Below are 26,295 nucleotides of genomic sequence, written 5' to 3' on the forward strand. Positions count from 1 at the left end.
TGTTAGTCTGTATCCACAAAAACAACAAGGAGTCTGGTGACACCTTAAAGATTTATTTGGGCATAAGCTTTTGTGGGTAAAAAAAACACTTCTTCAGATGTGTGGAGTGAAAGTTACAGATGCAGGCATTATATACTGACACATGAAGACAGGGGAGTTACCTCACAAGTGGAGAACTAGTGTTGACAGGGCCAATTTGATCAGGGTGGATGTAGTCCACTCCCAGTAATTAATGAGGACATATCAATTCCAGGAGAGGCAAAACTGCTTTTGTAGTGATCCAGCCACTCCCAGTACCTGTTCAAGCCCAAATAATGGTGTTAAATTTGCAAATGAATTTTAGTTCTGCAGTTTCTCTTTGAAGTCTGTTTCTGAAGTTTTTAAATCTGTTATAGAATGTCCAGGGAGATTGAAATGTTCTCCGACTGGTTTTTGTATGTTACTATTCCTGATGTTCGATTTGTGTCCATTTATTCTTTTACATAGAGACTGTCCAGTTTGGCCAATGTACATGGCAGAGGGGCATTGCTGGCACATGATGGCATATATCACATTAGCAGATGTGCAGGTGAACGAGTCGCTGATGGTGTGGTTGATGTGGTTGGGTCCTCTGATGGTGTCACTAGAGTAGATATGGGGACAGAATAGGCAACGAGGTTTGTTACAGGGATTGGTTCCTGGGTTAGTGTTTCTGTGGTATGGTGTGTAGTTGCTGGTGAGTATTTGGTTCAGGTTAGGGGGCTGTCTGTAAGCAAAGACTGGCCTGTCTCCCAAGGTCTGTAAGAGTGAGGAATCATTTTCCAGGATAGGTTGTAGATTGTTGATGATGTGCTGCAGAGGTTTTGGCTGGGGGCTGTACGTAATGGCAATGGTGTTCTGTTATTTTTCTTGTTGGGCCTCTCCTATAGTAGGTGACTTCTGGGTACTCTTCTGGCTCTGTCAATCTGTTTCGTCACTTCGGCAGGTAGATATTGTAGTTTTAAGAATGCTTGATAAAGATCTTGTAGGTGTTTGTCCCTGTGGGAGGGATTGGAGCAAATTCAGTTGTATTTTAGGGCTTGGCTGTAGACAACGGATCGTGTCAACACTGGTTCTCCACTTTTGAGGTAACTCCCTTCTCTTCATGTGTCAGTATAACAATGCCTGCATCTGTAATTTTCACTCCATTCATCTGAAGAAGTGAGTTTTTTACTCATGAAAGCTTATGCTCAAATAAATCTGTTAGTCTTTAAGGTGCCACTGGACTCCTTGTTGTTTTTGTAGTTAAGATTGTAACACCCTTTTGTGGCCTAAAATCAGTAAGTATTTGTAATGGAGTCTCTCCCCACAACCCAGGACCCATCCAGCCTGAACCGCAGTATCCTAAAGTTAGACACAGAGCTGGCTGTTCTGGATGGCAGCACCTCCTTCAGGGCTACAATTGGATAATTCAATTGACACACCCTGCGGCAGTGCACAGGGCACCCCATGCGTCACAGAACTTTTTCCAAGGCCAGGAGATCATTGTGGGGTAGATTTTCAGAAATGCTGAGCTGTCCTAACTCTGCTCCTGAAACAGTACAATGCAGTTTCATTTTCATTAAAACAAGCCTCTGTATTACACTAAAACGCTGCAGATATGCCCAGTGGCTCACAATGCAAACAGCAACAGAAACTACAGGAAAACCATCAGTTCGATGCAACCTTAGAATTAGAGGACCAATACTCTGAAGCAAATACAGGTGCTCATGTTCCTTCATCCAAATGAGCAGCATATATTACTCCAATTTTTCAGCCCCTTGAGTTTGCAAGGATTCTGTATTGTTCCCCCAGAATTGGCAATTGACTTTCCCAGGGTCCTTCTTAATATGGCCAAAGCAATAACTCGGCCAATAGAAAGGGAATCCTGAATCAAAGTGCATCTGTAGGGTTTCTGGGTGCTCCTGTGCCATGTCAGTGTGGCAAGCAGCTGAGGGTCATGTGCTTGCCTTCGAAGGAGTGAAGATGCTGAAGCGTATGAAGTGCAGGATGGGGAGTTCAGCTCTGGGATCTTCATGAAGTACCTGAAAAAGCACATTCTGCAGGAAAAGAAAGTGACCCACGTGCTGGAGGATGTGTTGGAAGGTAAATATTGCACCGGAAGCTGTTTAGTTAAAGCTGGAAGCTACTTGTTCCAGGAAGTAAAGGTGAGGTACAGTCATTGATTGAGGATTCAAAGGAAGAGGAGAGGGAAAAAAGAGACAAATGAAAGGCCAGTGAGTCTCCAGCCCGGACAGCATGTCCAAGAGCATCAGAGTGAAGGGGCTGAGCTACTAACAAAATCCCTCTCTCGTTAAAGTCAGTGAATATGCAGGGGGTGGCCAGTGTACCTAGAGGTGATCCTGGGCATTGGAGGCCAGGGGGCCTAACATACACTGATTTCAGTAGAATAACAAACCACCTGGGTGAAGCTGACATGCTGGGTATAAACCAGCACAGCTGCTGCAAGCGAAAATCCTGCCTTTGCGGTCTACTACAATTCTCCAATCACAGTAACACCAAAGCAGGGGCGAAAGGAGAACCAGCTGATAGCATTTACCCAATCCTTCAAAAACCCTTGGCAAAACCCCTCGCAAGAGGCTATTAAGGAAATTCACTAATTGAGTGTAGATGTGACAAGTCAGAAACGGGCTGAGACAGAAGCAAAGCATAACAAGGAATGGTCAGTGTTCCTCAAGGCACAGGGGTAGCAGTGGGGTGGTAATGTTTGCTGATGACTCAGTGGCAGTTGAAATCCAGTGCGACCAATGTGAGGTGAGGTGTGATCTGAACTCTTCATTCACATTGCTGGGTTCTTAATAGACTGAGCTCACTCGGGACAGGGACCTGGGGGTTCCTGCAGGCAGCTATGTGAAACCTCTGCTCAATGTGCAGGTGCGGTACAGAAACCAAACAAGATGCTAGGATGTGCAAGGAATGGGATGGTGAATATTCCAACACCCTAATATTCCACCCTTTGCTTGGCTCATGGGTGCAGTACTGCTCAGTAGCTCACAGAATATACCGTGTGGGGTTCTGAGTTGGGCCAGAAGAGTGATGGGGCGCATCAGGAACTGTGTATGTGGAGAGACCAAAATGGTTGCAGGCATGGTGTGAGCCAGGCCTCCAATTTAGGAGGGAAATTCAAAGACACAAAAAGGAAGTGGGCTAAGTGGGAGCTGGCTGCCTCAGCACCCTTTATGCCTTATCTCTTTGAACCGTTCCTCAGGCAGCTTTTTCTCCCCCAGACATTGGCCGGGACCCATTGGTAACAGGGAAGCAGGTGATGGAGATCAAGCACACTCTGAAGGAAGCCCGGGCACTGACAGACCCTATCTGCACCACTGGGCTGACTGCGGAGCTCTGGGGACACAGCCATGGTAAGAGAGCAGTGCAGAGCCCTTAGCCACGCTGTCTCAGCCAAGGTACATTAGCATCTGGCCTTTTAAATATGTCTTACATTAGTAGTTCAAAATGTTGTATTTGGGTTTCCCTGCTCCTGCTTCACGCTGCGGCCTGTTCACAGTCACACTGTCCCTCATAAGGGAGCACCTCAGGGTACCGCTTCTCTGCCATCTACTCCAGGAAGCAGTCCAGGCCATGGAGAGGGCTAGCAGAGCTGTGGGAACATTTTGGGAAGGGGTTGGGGTGGGTGAATCCAGAGGGGGCTGCTGCTGGGTCTGGGCCTATGGCATGGAGTGAGGTGGGAGCCTAAGGTTCTCTTGCCATAAGAGTCAGATGGGGGAGAAGGAGCAGCAGCACCCAGGGTGGGGGGAGCAGCAAATAGAGGGAGGTCCCACTGCCACTGTTGAGCAAGAGGCTTTTCGTGGCAGGTTCAGGCCCTGCTGTGATTGGAGCAGGAAGCTTGTGAAGAGGTGACTCAACTGCTGGCTGAACGCTGAAGCGATTCCTATCCAGGGAATTATAGTGGAAATAATGGGATGGGGCAAAGAGAACAGCAGCAGCAGGGAATTTGCAGAATGGGAGTGACAGGCTCAAAGAGGAGATCAGTCCAGGGTACCCAGCTTAGCAGGCTGGGCCAGGGCAGGTCACAAGGAGTCTCCCAGGGATCACTACCCAGCCATGGCCTTGAGCCAGCAATTTACAACTTACATACCTTCCCACACTGCAGGAGTAACTCAAGCACTGGAGGCAGAAGTGGCACCCTCTCAAAACGTAATTGTAAACAGGGAATCATCATCAAATGGGTGTGGTTCTAGTGGGGTCCCACAGGGATCAGTTCTTGGCCCTACGCTATGTAACATGTTTATCAATGATATGGAAGAAAACACTGATAAAGGTGGCAGATGACCCAAAAATTGGGGGAGTGGTAAATAATGAAGAGGACACGTCTCTGGTACAGAGTGGTCTGGATTGCTTGGTAAACTGGGCACACGCAACTAGTGTGCATTTTATTACAACTAAATGTAAATGCATATTGTGACATACCAGGGTACCATCCAAACTAATGAGCAGTTGTATCACCCCTGCCCTGCAACCCTGGGTGCCTCTGTTTGCCAGAAGCTGGGAATGGGCGACAGGGGATGGATCACTTGATGATTACCTGTTCTGTTCATTCCTTCTGGTGCACCTGGCATTGGCCACTGTTGGAAGACAAGATACTGGGGCTAGATGGACCTTTGGTCTGACTCAGTATGGCCATTCTTATGTTCCTACAATGCCTTGCTAAAGTATCTCCCACCTGGGCCACTCACAAACAGCCTCCAGCGTGGAAGTCACACCCGAAGTATGTGTGTATGTCTTCAGTCTGCCAGCCATACTGGAGCTATCCTCTGGCTCTCACCAGCCTCGGTTATACCGCAGGGTGACCCCAACACACCTTCAGACCCAGATTTCCCCCCAGAAATGTATGTCATGTTCTGCCTAGCCCTCTTGTGGGCAGTACAAAATATTGTAAGTCCGTTATTCCTTAAAGAGAATAATGTGCCAGATTATTATCTCGAATAGTTATTAAGATACTTCAGTTTAAACACACTGAATTAGATAAAACAGTAAAACAAGTTTGTTAACTACGAAGAGAGAGATTTTAAGTCATGAGGCATAAAAGTCAGAAATGGTTACAAGGAAAATAAAGATAAAATATTTACTAATACCTAACAAACTATGTCAGATTCATGCAAAATTTCTCACGGTGTGCTTTCTTTCAGCAGTCTTATTGACCAGTACCTATCCCCCAGAGTCCAACGGCTTTGTTGCATCAATTGGAGTGAATGTGATGGGCAGGCAGAGAGGGGGAGGGTACCTTAGGGTATTTGTTCCTTCTTTTTAAAGTTTCAGTCCCTCTCTTGAAAAACACTTCAGGCTTGGCACAAGAAGGCAAAGAGTCTATGTGGAAGGATATTCCCTTTTTCTTACCTGTGAGCGTCCTTTGTTTCCCTTCATCTTGATGACTCTATTTACCTCTTAAGGCAAATTAAGCAGAGCACATATTCCTTTGTTTAGGACAGACCTGTTTGCTAACCTCTGTTTGAGCAGGGTCATGGGGTTTGGAACATGTGTTAACAACATCATACAGGGAAATGTTATAACTTTACATAAACAATGCCACACATATTTTATCAGGATGATACTGACCAGCAAATTATGAGTTTTCAAATTATACCTTAAAGGCATAACTTGTACAAAAATTTTTACAACATGTAGGGTGTGAACACCCGAGTATCATCTGTCACACGTAACTAAGAACAAAGAATGTAGCCCGTATTTACAGGATGGGGGATTCTATCCTGGGAAGTAGGGATTCTGAAAAAGATTTGAGGGTCATGGTGGATAATCAGCTGGTGCAACACAGTGACCAAAAGGGCTAATGCAGTCCTGGGATGCATAAACAGGGGAATCTCAAGTAGGAGTAAAGAGGTTATTTTACCTCTATATTTGGTGCTGGCGTAACCGTTGCTGGAATACTGCATCCAGTTCTGGTGTTCACGGTTCAAGAAGGATGTTGCTAAATTGGAGAGGGTTCAGTGAAGAGTCATGAGAATGATTAAAGCATTAGAAAACATGTCTAATATTGATAGACGGAAGGAACTCAATCTATTTAACTTAACAAAGAGCTGCTTAAGGGGTGACTTGATTACAGTCTATAAGCACTGTTGTATTACTTTAGATGCAAGGCTAAAGGTATTAACATAACCCAGTCACTGTCCAGCATTAAAGAGTGTTAAGGCTTGGGGTTTGGTCTATAGAGACTTCAGCCCACTTAGTCCCATGGCAAACACCATTAAAAATCCTTTTAACCTTTTATTAAAGATAAAGAAAAGACGAGGACACATTTAAAGCCTTTACAATATAAAGTATTAAATACGGCTTTCCTTTTAACAGCATACTTTGTTCCCTTTTAGCTGGAGAGAGTTTTTAGAAGGAAGAATCCTCATGTCTGACAGTCTCTAAGATAGTATCAAAGCTGGTAATAACTGCCCTTTTGGAGAACAGAGAAGAAGTTAGTTGAGATGGGCTGGAGCTGTCATTATTATTAAGATCCAATCCCATTTCATCCCAGGTGGTGGTTGGGAATCAGCTAGAGCTGGTGGATGTGGTGATGTCATCTGGATCCTTTTCTCTGGCCCTGTCCAGTCAGGACATCTCTCAGGATCAGGATGATGAAGGCCTGGGGTCCCAGGAGATGGTGGGGGTGGCAGTCATGATTGTGAATCTCATCCCAGTAGCAAATTTTTCTCCCAAAGTCTCTTTTTTTCAAGAACCCCAAAAGAGAGTGATGGGCAGAATAGTCCATTATTTTGTCCACTATTTAGGCCTCTTTTCCAAAGCACCAACTTTAGTTCACTAATTTCTGGTTTCACACTCAAGGACTGTGTTAGAATCATGCTGGTAAACCAAGAATGATCTTAACACAGTCCTTGAGTTCGGACTAGCTCAGTCTGTTTGTCTCCCTTTCATGCCTTTCCTCACTAACATTTGCTGTTCCAGGTTCCTGTGACATCTTATGAACTTAAGTTCACATTTTATAGTTGAACTCACAAGTGGTAATGAGGCCTACAAGTTTACCCTAAAACAGTACTGTGGCGGGGGAGGGGTTTGACAACTCACTGGCATGGCGCCTCCTGCTGGTTGTCCTGGGAATTAGCTCTTCCAGCCTGGACCACCCTCTGCAGGCCGGTGTCTCCCTCCCAGACCCAGTGCCCTTTACTCTGGGGTTCTGCCCCAGCAGTAACCCCCAATCTGGATCTCCGCTCCCTGGGGAACCCCCAACTCTTTAAACCCACCTTGCCTCAGTGGCTACTGCCAGTCATCGTCTAGCCCCTGCTCCCTCCGGCAGACTGCAGTCTCTAAACCACTCATCATCAGCAAGGGGGTTAGGACCTGCTGCCTTTGCATATCTCGGGGCTGCCCCTCTGCAGCCCCAGTACCTTTTAGTAGGCCCTTTTTAAGGCCTGCAGCCTGGGGATTTTCTAGGCTGGAGCTCCCCAGCTCCCTCTGCCCTTCTCCAGCCCTGATCTACCTCAGGTATGCTTCTCTCTCCAGCAGCTAGGTCCTGCTCTCCCAAGAAGCTAGAGAGAGTGCCACTTCTTCTGGCCCATAGCCCGCTTATAAGGGCCAGCTGGGCCCTGATTAAGCTGGCCACAGCTGTGGCTGCTTTCCCAATCAACCTACCTTTCAAAGCTGCAGCCCTCTCCAGGGCTGCTTTTAACCCCTCTTTACTGGAGTGGGGCAGCCACCCCATTACAGGTACCTACTTGGGCAACAGTTCATGATGGTCTCTTCAGCCCAGCAGAGAAAGGTCTAACACGAGCCAATGGCTGGAAGTTGAAGCTAGACAAATTCAGACTGGAAATACTGCATACATTTTTAATAGTGAGGGTAATTAACCCCTGGAACAGTTTACCAAGGGTCATGGTGGATTCTCCATCACTGACAATTTTTCAGTCAGGGGTGCTTGTTAGGTCTACTCTAGGAATTATTGTGGGGCAGTTCTCTGGCTGGTGTTACAGAGGTCAGCCTAGGTGATCCCAGTGGTCCCTTAGAATCTATGAATCATTCCCATCTGCTGGCAGTGGCACAGAACTGAGACAGAGAGCACTTGGTGTGCTGTGCATTCTGGCCTCTGCAATGACCACTCCTCTGATTTCACTTACAGAGTTGTTGAAGGAGACACTGACTTTTCCATGTGGCATCCAAGTAGAGCTACGCTTCCAGGTGGTTTTCTCTAACGTAATGCACGTGAGTGCAAAGCTGCAGACTCCACCTCCGCACGTCACCGACATCCGACTCCTGCTCTGCAGACCCGCGGTGAGCTCCTTCATGTCTTTGGCTGGGGACCTTAGGCCAGTGTCCTGAACTTCCCTTCAGCAGGATTGAAAAAGCAGCAGAAATAGTAATGGCAGTGGTTGGGCAGGAAGGAGGAATAGTGTGCAAGTGGGGGTTATGTAGTGTGAGTGGCGTGTGTATAGTGTGGGTGGGGTGTGTGTTGTGTGGGTAAGATTTGGGAGGGGATATATGTCCAGGAGAGGCGGAGGGGCTCAGTGTGTAGAGAGGGTGGGATGTACATTTGGGATGGTGGAGAGGGGAGCTGGGAGTGTTTGGGTGGGTGGGTGGAAGCCTGGGGTACTGCTGTCAGGGTAGGTGTGTTCAGGGGCCAGGCAAGGGGAAATGTGCATTGAAAGGTGGGTTGGGAACAGGGGCGGCTCTAGGAATTTTGCCGCCCCAAGCGCGGCAGGCAGGCTGCCTTCCGCGGCTTGCCTGCAGACGGTCTGCTGGTCCCGCGGCTTCGGCGGACCTGCGGGAGGTCTGCCGAAGCCGCGGGACCAGCAGACCGTCCGCAGGCAAGCCACGGAAGGCAGCCTGCCTGCCACGCTTGGGGCGCTGGCAGAGTGCCCCCCGCGACTTGCTGCCCCAAGCACGCGCTTGGCGTGCTGGGGCCTGGAGCCGCCCCTGATTGGGAATGAGCTGCAGAATGGGCATATCACTCTGTTGCCAGAGTGTCTGTCTGGCAACCCTCTGGGGAATTGCATTTCTGACCATCATGAAGTTGGGATCTGGGTGTCTTTGTTCTGCCCACGGACGCTCACTCAGTGAGGAAGAGAGTCCTGCCTGGGATCCTGTAGCCAGCAGGATCAGTCATGCCTGGACCCTACTTGCTCCAGCATGGGGACAGAGCACCACAGACTGGCTTGATGCTGTATCCTGGGGACGGAGACACTGGAGGGATGTCAGATGGTTCTGGAGACAGCTGAGTGCCATGCCCTTCCCAGAGGGAGACGCCTGTGTGGGCTGAGTGACAGTGCATGAGCAGGGGCTGAAGTGCTGTGTGGGGAACGTTTCCCAGGAGTGTGCTCCCCTTGTAGGAGGCGCTAGCAATCTGCAGCAGCAGCAGGCCCAACCAGCACCAACACGGGCCCATTTCACACCTACTGGGAGGGATGGCTCTCCTCTTCTCGCAGCAATCAGGATGGGTGACTCAGGGCATCCCCTTGAGGCTGTTCTGGGTTCCATCAGTGCAAGCCACAGAACAAATGTTCTAAATGCAGAGGTGATGTGCAATGCCAAGGCTTTGCTTACCTTTTGTGTAAATGTGTTTCCAATGTCTCCTGATTTACTTCGGAGTCACATTCAAGCAGGTGAAATTACATTCTTCTTGAAGTGATCACCCATGTCCATTCCACTGTAGGGCTTTCTGTGCTCCCCGTGCACAGTTGTCAGATAGTTTTTACCCCTAGCAGTACTTGCTGGGACAGCTTGAGTGCCCTCTGCTGCCTCATACACATCATGTAGGCATAAAGGGTCAAGCTACAGCGGACCCTCCTCAGTTCCTTCCTGTCGACAATGATGGTTGTGGGAGCTCCCTGGCCTTACTTCTGCAAATCTTTCCTGTTATCTGCATATAGCACCTGTGTCTCGTTAGTGCAGTTAGTCAATTAGTTAGTTTCTTAGTAAACAAAAAATTGTTTTTGTTGTTTCTGTGGGTCCCAGCACCCAGTGTGGGGGATTCACCCTGGTACCAGATGTAGGCCACATTTTCGGGGTTTCAAGCCCTGACACTCTTGCAACAAGGCTGTGCTGACTAGTGACCCACACCCCAGCTTCCTTAAATACTTGGGGGAGGCTCATGTGAGTGTAGTGACATGACAACTCACTGGCGCAGCACTTCCTGCTGGTCGTCCTGGGAATTAGCTCTCCAGCTCCGGAGTACCCTCTGCTGGCTGATGTCCTGCTTGCTGCTGGCCCCTGTGTCCCTCCTGGATCCTGGTACCCCTTTATCTTGGGTGCTGCTCTCTGGCAGTACCCCCACTCTCTGGGTCTCCTCACTCAGGGGAACCCCCAACCCCCTACCCCCACCTTGCCTCAGTATCTACTGCCAGTCATCATCTAGCCCCTGCTCACTGGGGCAGACTGCAGTCTATACCTCTCATCATTGGCCAGGGGGGGTTGGACCTGCTGCCTTTGCCTACCCTGGGCTGCACCTCTGCAACCCCAGTACCCTTCCCAGCGTTTCCCAAGGCCTGCAGCCTGGGCGCTTTCCAGCCTGGAGCTCCTCAGCTCCTCTGGCTTTTCCCCAGCCCTGCTCCATCTCAGGCACCCTGCTCAGCTCCACTGCTAGAGAGAGACTTTCAGCTCCTGGCTCACTGGCCTTTTATAGGGCCAGCTGTGGCCTGATTGGGATGTGGCCCCAGCTGTGGCTGCTTCCCCAATCAGCCCAGCCTATTGGCTCCCAGGGGCAACCCTTTCCCAGGGCTGTTTTAACCCCTTCAGGGCTGGAGTGGGGTAACCGTCCCACTACAGTGAGTGTAAAGTGAAGCATTTGTAAGGGCTCTAGGCCCCATTGGAAAAAAGACAGAGCAGCCAGATTAAAATATCTGCTCTTGGAGTCGGTGTTGCAGCCTCCATTTGAGCCCTCTACTCTGGGCTCTGAGCATGTCGGCGTCGGTGAGCAGCACACCTCTGACGCTACTGGTACTAAGGGGTAGATCGGCATCTCCAGTACCGAAGAAGAGGCATTGGAAATTGGATTCAATATCAGGGTCATTGAGGGATTCAAAGGGGTTGACTCTGCTAAGGACTTGCGAAGGCATTCTACAAGGAAGCACTCCCTACAGCACACCTCTAACCAGGGGAGTTCATTGACTCCAGAGCCCAATGGGGCCTGTCAAGACCGGCTCCTGATGGACTTGCCTCAACATCTCTTCATGTTCATACTCTTCATACTGCAGAGTATCTTCCCAGTATCTTCTACTCCTGAGGCATTTGAGGATGCAAGAGAGTTGCTGAACCTCTCAGTGCCGATGTCACCAGTGGTTCAAGAATCTCACCTGGCACCAGTGTCTGGGGTACCACCTCTGATGCCTTCATCTCCATACTGAGCACCCCCTCCAGATGTGGCCATCCAGGTACCAGTGAGGCTGGCACCGTCTTGGGGAAAACCACAGATGATATGTCCTGCTCCCCTTTCTTACTCCTGAGAGAATTTTGTGTCACTGTGCATGCGCAGAATTCATGTCACCCACAGATTTTTTTTGCTTGCCCGCATAAAAATGACTTCTGAGAGGGAAGCAAAGGGAAAGGCATAAGAGCAGTCACGTGCCTATCCCCAGCAGCACAGACAAGTTTGTTTGGGTACCCAAAGCAGCTGATAGAAATGTAAGTCACCTCCGGGGGAGGGTGGGCAGTTGTGTGTGAGAGTGAGAAAGAGACAGACAGACAAACGCACTGTCCCCCTCACTCACTATTGCAACACACTTGGCATGGAGGGGAAGAGCTTCAGGGTGTTTCAGAGGAGGTAAGCGTGGGGCAAGCTCTGTTTCCCTCAGAGCAGAATGTAGCAGCCTGCCTACTTAGTGAATTGTTGCCATTGTCTTTGTAAATTCCCCCAGAAGTATAAAACAGGTGTAAAAGTTTTAAGGCCACAGTGGCGTAAAGGACAGTATGGCCTTATAAAAGCTTATGGTGCTTTAGTGATTAGAACTGGTCGAAATTTTTGGACTGAAAAAATTTCCTATCAAAATATACTCCATGAACTGTTTGCTACTGACCTTTCTGGAGATGGTCAGTAGCCAGTATAAATTGTGAGTTTGATTCCCCAGCCCTCACTTGCTCTTCAGTTGCCTATGATTTAACACTGAGCATATGGCTGCATACATTTGTTGACTAAAGGATTTGGGGATTTCCTCCAATGCTCCCCACTCCCATTCTCCATCCATTGTATTGTAGTTTAAATAAATTACCAGTGTAACTGAAACCAGAGGAATTGCATTATTTTGACAAATAAAATGTGCAGAATTTTGCAAAATTTGAAAAAACCATGCGCAGAATTTTTAATTTTTTGGTGCAGAATTCCCCCAGGAGTACCTTTCTTCAACGTCTGAGCCTTCTCCAGTACTGACAGGTACGGCGCCACCATGGTATCAAGAAGAAGCATCTTTCTAATCAGATTCTGAAGGGGGGGTTCTATGTATCCCAGCATAGCCAGTCTTATCAGGAGGGTTACGCCACCTGCCTGCCCGGGTTTCCATCTGCTGGGTGTCAGGAGCATCATCGCCACAAGCATCATATAGTCGGTACCAAGCATGGCTCTGAGCAGAGTCAGGATCTTTCTCACAAGCAACTGCAGGAGGGCCAGGAGCTGCATCAGCCTGTGGTATCATTAGCATCCTCTTCCTCATCTCCTGATGAGGAAGGTGTGGCAGAGCCTATCTGTTCACCTCCAGGAGAGTAAGACCCATTAGGAGTTGCTGAGGAGGTCCAGAGAAGGTCCAGAAGAAATTCCATTAGTTGCCACTAAATGAGGCTATTTTAGAACCTACCAACATCCTCTGGCAGGCCCCAGCTTCCCTGCCTCTGGTTACTAAGAGAATGGAGAAAAGGTACAATGTCTCCTCCTGTGAGTTTAAGCACTTGTATAACCATCCTCCTCCAGGCATCCTTGTAGTTGCAGCAGCCAATGAAAAGGAACTGCAGGGGCACGAGGCCTCAACCCCAAAGAATAAAGAGGACAAGAAGATGGAGTTGTTTGGGGAAGCTTTATTCCACAGGTAGGTTACAGCTTTGCACTGCACGCCAGAAAGCTTTGCTGGGATGTTACAATTTCACTCTGTGGGATAGTTTCTAAATGTAAAGACAAGCTCCCAGAGGAGGTGAGATAAGAATCCCTCACTTCGATAGAGGAGAGCAAGTTGGTCAACACAATGGTTCTACAAGTGGGTCTCATTGCAGCAGATTCTGCAGCATGGCCTTGGCCTTTGCAATGAGGCACTATCCTGGTGCATTTGTCTGACCTTCCTTCAGAGTTGCAACAGATAGTTTAAGACTTACCCTTCGAGGGACTGTCACTCTTTTCAGAAAAACAGATAAGACTCTGTATAGTCTCTAGGATTCTAGAGCAACCCTGAAATCCCTGGGCATTTACAGGAGCAAAGAGGAAGATGTTCTGCTCTCAGCAGTCTCAGCATTTTCAGGGATTTACTCTCCAACCCACCACCTACTAAGGAGAAGGAGCAGAGGTTACAAATGGTCACTTCCTTCTGTGTCTGCAGTTGCTGGTTCATCGAAGCAGGCAGCATCTTCCGAGAGCTCATTTTGATGGACAGGCTAAGAGGAGCCTGCCCATTCCGAGAAGGCTATCCCTTTTTGCTCCAGTTTTGTCTGTCTGTCCCACTTCTGTCATGCGTGGACTCACATCACAACTGATTGGTGGGTTCTAAGCACAGTGCAAGTGGGATATTTGCTCCATTTTATTTTTGTCCCATTTTCCTGTCCCCTCCCCTGGTCCTCTTCAGGGAACTCTCTCACAAGAAAGTTCTTCTGCAAAAGGTACAATTGCTTCTCCTTGTAGGAGCTGTGGAGGAGGTTCCTGTTCTGTTCAGGGGAAGGGGGTTTTACTCACAATACTTCCTGACATAGAAGGTAAAAGGGGGTCTCAGGCGTATGTTAGATCTAAGGCAGGTAAACAAGTTCCTAAAATCAAAATTCCAGATGGTCACTTTGACTTCCATTATTCCTTCCCTGGAGCCAGGGGACTGGTATGCTGCTCTTGACTTAAAAGACACCTACTTTCATGTGGCAATTCAGCAGGGCCACAGAAAGTGTCTAAGATTCACTGTGGGCAGCCACCATTATCAGTTCACAGTCTTCCCCTCTGGTCTCTCAGCTTCACCTTGTGGTTTTATGGTGTATGGCAATGGAAGCCGCTTTCCTCCTGAGACTAGGAGTCCACGGATTCCCTTACCTGGATGAGTGGCTGATTAGAGGTTGATCCAGGTCGTAGGTGGTGTCCAGTATCTGCATAGTCCATTCACCTTTGATGCGCCCAGCCTGATAATCAACACAGACAAGTCAATCCTGGCCCCAGTACAGAAAACAGAATTTGTTGGAGCAGTACTGGACTCATCAGCCTGGCTACCACAGAGAAGGATTCTTGCAATGCAAAGACTCATTCAGGACTTAAAGGCTTATCCTCTTACCACAGTGAGCAACTGTTTAAGACAGCTGCATACACTTAGGTGTCTCAGACCCCCTTAGGGGAATGGCAGAGGTGTATTCTCCAAGAAGGCACCACATAGACATGCTAATGCATGTACCAAGTCTCATCTTATCCACCCTAAATTGTTGGCTAAGCCCAATCAATGTATGCAGGGGAGTTCTTTTCACCCCACCTCAGCGCTTGCTTACCTTAGTCACGGATACCTCAGAGCTGGGGGAGGCAGGCTCACCTGGGAAATCTGCAAACACAAAGTTTTTAGTCTCCCCCAGATCTCAGTCTGCATATAAAGATCAGGGAGCTATGGCCTACACTTTTAGCTTGCAGGGCATTTCTTCCCCACATCAGGGGGTGGGATGTATTGGTGCTGGCTGGCAATATGGCTGCCATAGGAGGAATCTGGTCCTCACTACTCTGTCAAGAAGCAAACCTACTTTGGAACTTCTGCATCAGCACCTCTCTACTTCTGAAGGCAGCCCAGCTCCTGGGGTCCAGAATATGCCGGCAAACCACCAAAGCAAGTTGTTTATCAATCGCCATGGGGATCCCTTTTCCCAGATATAGTAAGGTCCATTTCCCAGCTCTTGGGAACTCCCCAAGTGGATTTGCTTGTAACAAGGGACAACAAAAATGTCACTAGCTCTGCTACAGAGCAGGACGCAGTTGGGTTTGTTGAGGGCTCTGGCTGGGGGTGCAGGCTCTGGTGTGGGCCCGGGGATGAAGGGTTTGGGGTGCAGGAGGAGGCTCTGGGCTTGGTGGGGAGCTCAGGGCTGGGGCAGAGGGTTGGGGATTGGGGTTGGGGCATGGACTTACCTTGGGCGGCTCCCGGTCAGCGGTGCTGCAGGCTAAGGCACCTTCCCTGCCAATCCTGGCACCGAACTGCACCCCGGAAGTGACCAGCAGGTCTGGCTCCTAGGCAGGGTGGCCAGAAGGCTCAGTGCACTGCTCTTGCCCACAGGCACTGCCCCGCAAGTTCTCATTGGCCACGGTTCTCAGCCAGTGGGAGTGTGGAGCCGGTGCTTGGGGTGGGGGCAGCATGCAGAGCTCTGTGAGTCCCGTACCCCCCCCCCAGGAACCGGACTTGCTGGCTGCTTCCGGGGTGCAGCACGGAGCCGGGACAGGTAGGGACTAGCCTGCCTTAGACCCACAGCAGCGCCGACCGGACTTTTAAAGGCCTGGTCGGCTATGCTGACCCACCCATCAACACTGGTTTTCTCAGCTTTTGGACCTATCAGTCTGTCTCCCACTATTGCTCCCACTTCCCACAGATCTAGTTTTGCAGAATCATGGCTGCCTCCTCACCCCAACCTTGAGGCTCTCCACCTGTTGGCTTGGAGGCTTCATGGCTAACATCAGCAGAGGAATCCTACTCAAGAGAGGTGCAGGAGGTAGCGCTGAATAGTAGAAAGCCATCAACAAGGTCAACCCATCCTGGCTGAGTTGAAAAGATTTTCCATCTGATGGAGGCTGAAGGGGGGTCTTCCCCATTCTTGCTTCTGTTCAGCATGAAGGACTATATTTTGTGCCTGAAACATCAATGATTAGCTTAACTGGGACCAGCTAGCAGCTATATTGACATTTCACCTTCTGGTGGATAACAGCTCCCTTTTTTCCAACCCGTTGGTCATAAGGTTTTTGAGGTGCTTGGACAGGATATTTATGCAGATATGGAGTTCTATTTCACATTGACGTCTGAATTTACTTTTATCAAAGCTGATGGCTCCTCCCCCCCCTTTTGAGCCTCTAGCAACTTGCTCTCTGTTACACCTTTCAACAAAGGTAGCATTTGTAATGGCTATTACATCAGCCAGGAGAGCAGGGCAGTTCAGGGTGTTCTACCCTCAAGGGGTTGTAGAGGTCTCATCAGAAATGGAAGACAAACTGTAGCACTTGGTCTGACACAATGTCAGTCAATAGTCTGTGGAGCCAAAAGATGTGTTCAAGAAAGAGGTGGATGGTTTCCAGGGCAACGGGAACTGCACAAGAGGGAATAAAACATGCTCCTTTGGTCAAGTAATCAATGGCAACCAACCCAATTGTACATCCCTGGAAGTGGGGAGTTCTGTTATGAAATCCAGGGACACACTAGACGAAGGCTGAGAGAGTGTGCATATGGACTGAAGACCAATTGCCTTTCCACAAGGGATCTTGGCCCAGGAACACAGATCACAGCAGGAGTCAGTGTACTTCTTGACATACAAGTGTATACCCGGCCACCAGAAATTTCACAAAACCAAGTTCCTGATTTTAGTTGGGTGAGCTAGGACTCATGACATACTTCGAGACCCTTGCATCTAGGCTAGTGGTCTGGAACAGAAATGCGTCCTCTGCAGTACAGAATTCCATCCTGCAACTGCAACTCTGAACCGGCCTGGGGTCCGCATCACCCAAGGACTGGCAGGTCTGGGTGGCAAAGGGGTTGTGAGGTAGCAGCGATTAAATGAGTGACATTAGGTCACTGTCCATTGGTCCCAGGACAAAGGGAGATGGCATAAGGATGGCTGAATGTGGTGTTGTGCATGACTCCGCACGTTCATCTATGTGGGACAGGGCATCTGCCCACCTGCTTCTTGCACCTGCATAGCAGGGTAAATAAGTTTGTGAAACTCACTTTCTGTTGCAATGAGGGAACAATGATATGTCCTGATACTGACAGTTTTCCTGTCTACTTAAGCCAAAACTTACTTCAGCTAATGCGAAGTGTTATGGGATACTTAGCATAAGTGAACAGGATTATAGTATTGGCCAGTTTAGGCTATATCGCTGTTATAATGTTTGTGCTTAATATATACTTATATGCATATGGTGTGGATGATACATGTTATGAATATATTTATATGGTAGCCAGCATATGTTAGTCAACACAACCATGCCTGCAACTGTTTCCATCGCTCCGCACTGACTCAGCTGTTTGCGGCTTCAGAGTGACTCCCAGACAAATCCTGGAATCTGGTTACATAGATTCTAGCAGTGCTCCAGTGCAATAGTACTTAGCCCTTTTCATCAGTCGCTCCCAAAGCACATCATAATCTTTAATGTTGTTATCCTTGCGGCCCCCTTGTGGGTTGGGTCAGTGCTGCTATCCCCCGTGTTCAGAGAGATTAAATGGCTTGCTCACTGGCACACAGGAAGTCTGTAGGAGAGCAGGGGATTGAATGATGGTGTATTTAGTCCTAAACTGGGACCCTACTCACTGGGCCATCTGTTGGGCACTTTACAAACACAAAATGAGGGACAAGCCTTCCCCACGAGAGGCGACAGATAGGGAGAAGAGGTGCATCATGTAAGTATAGGGGTCAAAGTTGTGATTGTTCATGTCTTGGGGATGGAGTATCATCATTTTTAACAGCTGGAAGATTTATGATGTACAGCAAGGCTGTTTGTTAGATTACAAAGCCAAACACTCACAAGGTAGCCATTACAGACTGGGTAATGCATGCCAGCAAGGGAATGGCAGGGAAGGAGCTGCCTGGAGAGACACTGAAGGAAATGCTGGTAGGGAGGGAGGAGGGCAGTGAGCCAGGAAAAGACAGGATTACAAATGGCAAGAGAAGAGAAGATGATAACATGTCAAAAGCAACAGCGAAGTTGAGGTGAAGGTGGCACAGAGACCTTGAGATCTGACCAGAAACTGATCATTAGAGACCTGGGCAAGAGCAGCTTAAGGATGGAGGTTCAGTGTGAGGGAGGGAGGTGGAAGTACTGGCTGTGAAGTGCAAATGAGCTGTGATCGGAGGAGAACACATGGGGTGGAATATACCTTTTGTTCTGTTCCAGACTAACAGCCTGTCTTCACAGTAGAGTTAGCTCCAGGTATAACTCTGCTGTTACCCCACCCAAACTGCCATGCACATAGACAAATCTCTAGTTTGAGTTCAGTGGTGCTTTAAACTCGCGTGAGCTAGCCCATCAGGGGTTGGGGGCTGGAGCTCGAGTGCTGCTGATGCTGGAGCTACTAACGCAGTGCAGACGCAGCTACTCTATGCTTGTCATACAAATACTGTGTTGCTAATCCAGTCGCTCTGTGCAGCTCCATTGCTGGGGCACAGTGTGGCTGCTCTCACTTGAGCAAAGCTAACAAAGAGTTAACTTGACCTAATTCAGCAGAGAAGACGTAGCCTAGTCACCTTCCACCTGAGACCAAATACAGAACAGTGCAGCCCCGAGGAACAATTTCAGATGGTTTGAAGTAACTGAGCAAGGGGTTGGACTGGGCGTGGAACTCCACCCCTTTACAATGCTATGCTATCCCCTCACCAGCAAGAATGCTGCCATTTAATGTTTCCTCCTAACTCTTTACCTCAACCATTGTTGCTCTTTTCTGAGCTACATCCCATCTGCATGTCTCTGATGCACCAAGTACTTGGAAATAGACGCCTCTTCAGGTCAGGTTGGTTTCTACAAAAATACTCCAATCTCCATGGTATTTGCATTTATCCAGTTCCTCCGGAAAGAAGGCTTAATCACGATAACAGAAGCTGGGTCACCGATTGCTTCTGTTCATGCAGCAAACCCTCCTGCTGTCACTATCCCTTCAAGCACAGATATGCCTGTTAGCAGCAAGGAGTGAACTCAGGAGCTTCAGCACCCGTGCACCGAGCCCTTGCCAAGATTCCAAAGCTCCCCACCTGCACAGAGAGAAGATCAGAGCAGATGGAAAAATTAGCCTGATGTGCCCACTTATTCTGTCTTGCTGCTAGTGTCACTTTTCACACACCCTGCTCCGTTCTGAGGACTGTTCTGCAATGGCCACGTGGCATTGAACAGCTAGACTGGGGTCAGTGCAGCGTCAGTCCCATCCCTCTACACTGACTGCAGGGGGCTTTTGTGGGGAACAAGCCCATACACCAGCTATATGCCACAGCTGTTCACACTTGGCTCGAGGGAGGTTCCCGGGCCATTTGGCAGCTCTTGCAGCCAGCCAGCCAGCACACCTAAGGATCTGGCCAAACCTTTTAGGGTACCTCTAGGCAGTCCATGTCTGTGAGCTTCCCAGCCCAGGTCAACAGACTCAGGTTAGTGGGGCTCACACTCGTCCTCTAAAAATAGCTGTGCAGACAGCGCTTTGAAGTTGCAGCTTGGGCTGGAGGTCAGGCTCTGAAGCCCAGCGGTGGGCCTCAGACCAAGCTGCAACATCAAAGCACTGTCTACACAGCTATTTTTAGGGCACAAGCGCAAGCCCTGCCAACTTGAGCTGGGAGGCTTGCTGGTGAGCTGCGCAGACATTACTCATGAATTTAGAGAAAAATAGCAGGCTGTTGTAGTTGCTGGAACGTCCCACCAGAGGGCCTCATGATCCCTCATAGTAGGCCAGCATATTACAGACATTCTGTTACAGGAGGGCAGGTAACATCAAGTAGGGAGGTACTTTTTTTGTTTGTTTGTTTTAAGATCTTTATGCTGGCAAAAACCCTACAGTTCTCTGGCTGCTTTGTGCCACCAGAACAGCACAAAAGTGAGTGCTCAGAAACTGTCCTTGTGTTCTTACAGTTCCCATTTGTATTAGGAAATGCAGGATTTACCTTAACCAGAGTTCTCTGGGCAAAGCCAGCCCCAGATACTGCTGGGTTTGAGTAGCCAGGTGTGTGTGAATTACTGGCTTGTGCTGAGAATGCTTTTTTTGTTTATTCTTGTCTGTCTGCTCCAGGAGGTGCGAGAACCGGCCATGCTGACTGACTGCCAGTCTGACCGGGTGGTGTCACTACTTGTCTCACTGTATGAGCAAGAGGAATTGGACTGTGTGCTCCGGCTCTGTGGCCTACAGAAAATTCAGGTAAAAAAGCCACTCTCTGTGGAAATCTCACTGCTGGCTTTACTGCCCCAGAGAGCAGCAGGTGCCTCCCAGACCATCCTTGCAGGAGACTTCCATCATCCTCAAGGGTTCCTGACCCATGTTCCTGGGTATGAAGGGAAACATTGGCTCAGATATGGCCATGGTGCAGCGGCCTCTCCCTGGGCCTTGAACTCTCCTGTGGCAGATTAATGACCAAGCCAACACTGCTGCTATTGGGGCAATTCACTGCTGAGGCACAAAAGATCTGTCCCCTTTGCTCACACTTCCTTTCTAGCCTCAGGCCAGAGAGCATGTTTTCTCCAGGCCTTTCGGTTTCAAACAGATGTCCAGGCCACAAGCAAAGACCAGGCTCATCTCTAGTGGCTTACAAATTTCTTTAATTCCATCATGAGACACTTACCTATCCCATAGATGAAGGAGGCTGCTCATTCAGAGAGGTTGAGTGATAAACTGCAAGGCCAGAAGGAGGGATCATTATGGTTATCTAATCTGACCTGCTGTCTAGCATAGGCCGGAGACCTTCAGCCAGTCAGCCCTGCAGTGCTGGGACTGGTTTTTCCCTGCTACCTGAGGGCCCAACACTTTGCAGCTGAGCCATAGTGTATCCTTACAAAAGCATCCAGACTTGGTTTGAAAACTCCAGGAGATGGAGCATCCATGAAATCGCTCCATAAGCAGGTGCCAATGGATAATCGCCTCATTGTTACAAAATTGCACCTTATTTTTAATTTGAATTTTTAGGACCCAACTTCCAGTCACAGGATCTTCTTATTCCTTTATCAGCTAGATTAAAAGGCCCCTACATCAGATGTCCCTTCTCTGCATAGGAATGCAAAAGGGCATGTGTCTCCCTATCCTTGATTACCACAAAAACTGCTCAGTCTCCTTTTTTTAGTGTGCATTCCATATAATTTATTCAAGTCCCCGCCCCCCATCAACACCTATAAAATGCAATATAACAATTCTAATACCCTATTACGCTATGACGACGGCCCCTGTTCATCACAGCTCTGGAAGGAAAAGAGATCTTCCTTCTTTGGGATTGGCTTCAGTCTGAGCACAACTAGGTCTGTCCTCCCACTTTTCCCTGCTAACCCTGCCTTTTATCAAGCTAGTCAGATGATAGGCCAATTAGTTCCTTCACCCAGCTCCCCGCATCTGTTTAGCTAACTTTTCAATCAACCATCACTGGGGAAATTCACTGATGCTGCCGTGAGCAGAGTACCAACCCATCTATTAAACCTCAGCACTCTGTCGCACACCTCCCCCTTTTACCTGAGAGTGGGTTTGGGGATTTTTTTGCACCTACCTTTCCTTGTAGGAGGTTCTTGCCTCTATACATTCCCGTTTGCCCCACGTTGGTCTTTTCTGGGTCGTTCCATCCTCCACGTGCAGAAATTGCTCCCATAATTCAGTTTTAGCCCACAGAGCTTCACACCTACAGGCCCACTCTTCTCAGCTTCTTTCACCTTGTCTGCAGGTAGGGCCTGTTGTCCCCCTTTCTCTTCCTTCTCTAAGGCCTCTGGTTCTCCCAGTCCCACGAACTGGTCCCTGGGTTCCTCCCCTCACCCTTTCTGCCGTCCAGGTACCTGGGACTGTCCAACTCTTGGGCTTGGACTGTTCTTCTCCCCCGAGCCTAGTTCTGCCTTTTCCTTTTTCTCCCTTTTTTCCTCTGGAGCAGTTCAATTTTTGCCTTGGCTTGTATCATTCTGCGCAGGGTAACTCAGGCCATTCCTCATTTGCTTCTTTTTCTAGCATGTGGGGCCATGGCCACTTGCTTGCTTTCTATAGGGGAAGGGGCTCAGTCCATACCTTCTGCAGCCAGATGGGGTAGTCTCTCCGTTACTCCCACCTGCTTCCATCTGCTTTTCCCCTTTACCTCTAAGGGTACCTCTGCCATTGGGCACTTTCTTCTCCCTTTGAATGCATGTTAACTCTACCCTCTCCCCTGAGAGCCTCCAGTGGGGCTTCACTAAATCCCCCCAGATCAATGAGCATCCTGGGGCAGTGTCCACAAGCCCCCTTCTTCCCATCGCTATAGGGACGGTAGGCATTTTCCTTTTCCTCCGACACCTGACAGTCCCAGTCCATCCACAGAATTCTGGGAACCTGCACTGCATCCTGGAGCAGTCCCGCCTAATATGTCCCAACCTTCCACATTATTAGCACACTAGTTCCTGATTCCCTGAAAGAGTTCCTTTTACTTCCTCCCTTTTCTTTTTGGGGCTTTTCAATTCCTACCGCATCTACCCCTGGCTCCAGACCCATAAGTAGCTGGACCACTCTTCTGGGAAAATTGGTTTCTGCAAACTCTTTGGAGAGTTAAATTGTGACCTCTAGGATACTGGGCTGGTGCTTCCTTACCCTGGTATTCTCTGGGAGGCTCAGGAGAAATTGGTCCAGTACCACCAGATCTGTAATTTCCCCCCACAGTTCCAATACCTGACTTCAGACAGTGGGCAGCCTAGGCTGTCCGCTTTTGTGCATATGCCCTGGGTTATACCCCTCTAGTGACCCAAAAATTCTGATGGTATTTTTCAACAGATTGCTCCACCCAGTCTAAAATGGTGGCCTTCATAACATCTTAGTTCTGGGCCTGTTCCTTATTCAGGGTCGTTAAGCCACAGAGTTTACCCAGTGAGATAGAGTGCCACCCAGAGGGCCCAATTTCCTTACCCCACCTGGCTCCAGTGGCTACCCTCTCAACTGTTACCAGGAATGAGTCCAGATCATCAGCTGGGATCACTTTGCATACAGTCACAACCAGGGTATGACTCCCAGCCTTTGCAGTGGGACTCACTAACTTCTGTACAAACTGATTTCAGAATGGTAGCCGTGTTAGTCTGTATCAGCAAAAAGAACAGGAGTACTTGTGGCACCTTAGAGACTAACAAATTTATTTGAGCATAAACTTTCTTGGGCATGCAGTGGAAAATACAGTAAGAATATATATATACACAGAGGACATGAAAAAATGGGTGTTGCCATACTAACAAGAGGAGAAAAATAAAATTTTGTAGTAATAATCAGGATGGCCCATTTCCAACAGTTCACAAGAAGGTGCAAGTAACAGTAGTGGGAAAATAGCATGGAGAAATAGGTTTTACTTTGTATAATGACCCATCCACTCCCAGTCTTTATTCAAGCCTAATTTAATGATGTCCAGTTTGCAAATTAATTCCAATTCTGCAATTTCTTAGTGGAGTCTGTTTTTGAAGTTTTTTTTGTTGGAGTATTGTGACTTTGAGGTCTGTAATTGAGTGACCAGGGAGGTTGAAGTGTTCTTGGACTTGTTTTTGAGTGTTAAAATTCTTGACGTCTGATTTGTGTCCATTTATTCTTTTGCGTAGAGACTGTCCGTTTGGCCAATGTAAATGGCAGGGGGGCATTGCTGGCACATGATGGCATATATCACATTGGTAGATGTGCAGGTGAACGAGCCTCTGATAGTGTGGCTGATGTGATTAGGTCCTATGACGGTGTCCCCTGAATAGATAGGTGGACAGAGTTGGCAACAGGCTTTGTTGCAAGGATAGGTTCCTGGGTTAGTGTTTCTGTTGTGTGGTTGCTGGTAAGTATTTGCTTCAGGTTGGGGAGTTGTCTGTAAGCAAGGACTGGCCTGTCTCCCAAGATCTGTGAGAGTGAGGGATCATCCTTCAGGATAGGCTGTATATCCTTGACTAATTTCTGCAGACTTTTCTGCTGCTTCACTTACCACGCCAGCAGGGATTGACATTCAAATCAGTAGGAGTGATGGAATGTCTGTGTAAGCAGAGTCAGAATGAGCTCTACCCTGACATCTGGTGGTGAGATGTGGAAAAGGACTTCAGGGGCTGATCTAGTTTGCATGGACACACCCACCTTGTCTAGCATGATGGGACTGCTTGCTCAAATGGTCACTGTGGCTGCTGTGGGATCCCCAGCCTCTTTGTTATTGGGGCAGGAGTAATAAAGACCTAGGTCTAGGGCGATTGACCCTTGCAGGGGAGCAGGAGAAAGAACGGGGCACCTTACATGCTCCCTTGCAAAGGTCAATGGCCAATTGCCACACCTCTCCATGGAGTTCTGCTACAGTCTTCACAACACACCCATTCATTGACACTTCCTCATTAACAGCTACATTTTGAAGTCAGTCAGCTTTTAATCTCCAGAATGTGCCATATCTAATTCATTTTGAACACTAATGCCAGACCTGCCTTCCCTGGTGCCTTCACCTATGGCCAAGAAGACTGATTCAAAACAACATTGCAACAATTTTATAAGAAATCACAATCCTCACCGTAAGAGGAGCAGCCTCCCACAGAGCCCCTGGCTCTATTTAGCCAAACTCCTGTCATGTGCTGCGTGTGACAAAGGGCACATCCCAAGCACAACTTATCCTGTCGCCAAGAGAGCTCATTTCAGTGGAAGCCAGGAAGTCCAGTAGGTAGATAATGGGTCAGATTCACTGCTAGAGTAAGCAGATGCAATAACACAGTTAGCTAGTAGTGAATTTGTCCCGGTGAAGTTTGTCAGTGACCTGTGTCTCCTGGCCAGAGTTGCGTGCTGCAGACAGTGTTTGGGGGCAGTGAGCTCCCAAGAGCACCCAGTCCAGCCTTGCTCCCTTGATGGTGGTTGAAATGAAGCCTGCTTTAGGTTTTCTTCTCTGATTCCCTTTGTGTCCTCTGCTCTTCCCCCAGACCGATGTGCTGCTGCAGTTGGATTTGCATTACACCCAGCTTGGCACCAAGCAGAGGGCTTGCGAGAGTCTGCAGAAAATCCTCCAGAAATCTCTGCTAGCAAAACTGTTCAGCCAGAAAAGCTCTGCAAACCCATCCTGCATGGTGGACCAAAAGGCTGCTGCCACCGTGTGCCCCAAGGCTGCCCCTACTGTGAATGCAGCCCATGAGGGGTCCAGCTCACTGACAGCTGAGCCCAGACACAGCTGGCAATGTAGCAACCAGTCAAACATATGCAGCGAGCCAGAGGAAAACGATGAGAGTGACTTGAGCAGCCTCTGCTCAGCCCTGCAAAGGGCTGGCCCAGGGCAGGATTGTCCTTGACATGTGGGGGAGTTCAGCTCACTATCAGCAGACTGTATTTCAAGTTATAGGCCAGACAACTCCCCTAATCTGAGCTCTTCTCCAGTCTGGCGTGGATCACATCCAGATGGTCAAGGCTGCTATTGAAAGGGTTTCTCTTCTCATCCCACTAGCAGGGAGTCCTAGTGAGCATTATCTGACTCACAGGCAAAGCTATAAGCTGTTTAAAACAAGTGCCTCCTGCAGAGGGGTGATTTTACTGTGCACTAGACAGTGTGACTGACGTGAGTCATCACATTCCCCAACAACAAGCGTCATTCATTTACAGCCACTGTTGTCAACTGAGCTGCTTTGAGAGTCTCAATTTAATAAGTAAATGTCTACATCAAGCACTTACAAAACTGTAAGAAACGGTAAGTGAAGAGACCCAAGAACCTTGCAGGCAAGTCTGATACAACCACAAATACAATTAAAAAAGCAAACAATTCCCTCAACTCTGTACAAATATTACAAAGAATTAACGAATAACAAATATAAAATTGTATGAATGTGTAGCTGTGGTACTGAAATAGTGTTAGGCTTTTCTATCTAATAGGAAGATGCAACAAACAATTGTACAACAACATATATTTGTGTTTCTAAAGGATATATTTGAGTTTTGTATTTAGGATTGTGTTCATTGTTCTCTAAACCACATTCTGATATCATTTTGGAAATGCACATAATTTTAATATATTTTAACATATTTATTACATTGTTTTTTTCCTGGTTCTAACATGGGTCAGAGTTAAGGGTTTTATTATGTTCGAAATGACAGTGTTTGTGGGATGCTTCTGATGTAGCTGGATGCTTTAATCTAGTGTTCTCTACTGTCTGAGTGGTTTTAGGCATCTGTGGGTGAGATTCACAAGGGGGACTTAGCCATCTAACTGCCACTGTAGGTGTCTAGGTCCAACATTTAGGCACCACTGGCATTCACAAAACTCCTTCTCAGCTATCACCTAACCCTGGGGGTGTCCATTGCCGAAGTCCCT

At 48.3% G+C, this 26,295-nt stretch overlaps 1 protein-coding gene across 1 annotated transcript in view; it reads left to right on the forward strand.

The window, feature by feature from the left end:
- LOC116836274 (mucosa-associated lymphoid tissue lymphoma translocation protein 1-like) overlaps nt 1-26,036 on the forward strand; it is a 66,001-nt gene extending 39,965 nt beyond the window's left edge. The window contains exons 11-15 of the mRNA XM_032799806.2: nt 1,976-2,103; nt 3,246-3,377; nt 8,114-8,265; nt 20,094-20,219; nt 24,920-26,036. Coding sequence (XP_032655697.1) covers nt 1,976-2,103; nt 3,246-3,377; nt 8,114-8,265; nt 20,094-20,219; nt 24,920-25,282 — 901 coding nt within the window. The 3' untranslated portion in view covers nt 25,283-26,036. The remainder of the gene's footprint in view (nt 1-1,975; nt 2,104-3,245; nt 3,378-8,113; nt 8,266-20,093; nt 20,220-24,919) is intronic.
- The last annotated feature ends 259 nt before the right edge of the window (nt 26,037-26,295 follow it).

This window comes from Chelonoidis abingdonii, chromosome 9, assembly GCF_003597395.2.
Source record: "Chelonoidis abingdonii isolate Lonesome George chromosome 9, CheloAbing_2.0, whole genome shotgun sequence".
Taxonomy (NCBI): Eukaryota; Metazoa; Chordata; order Testudines; family Testudinidae; genus Chelonoidis; species Chelonoidis abingdonii.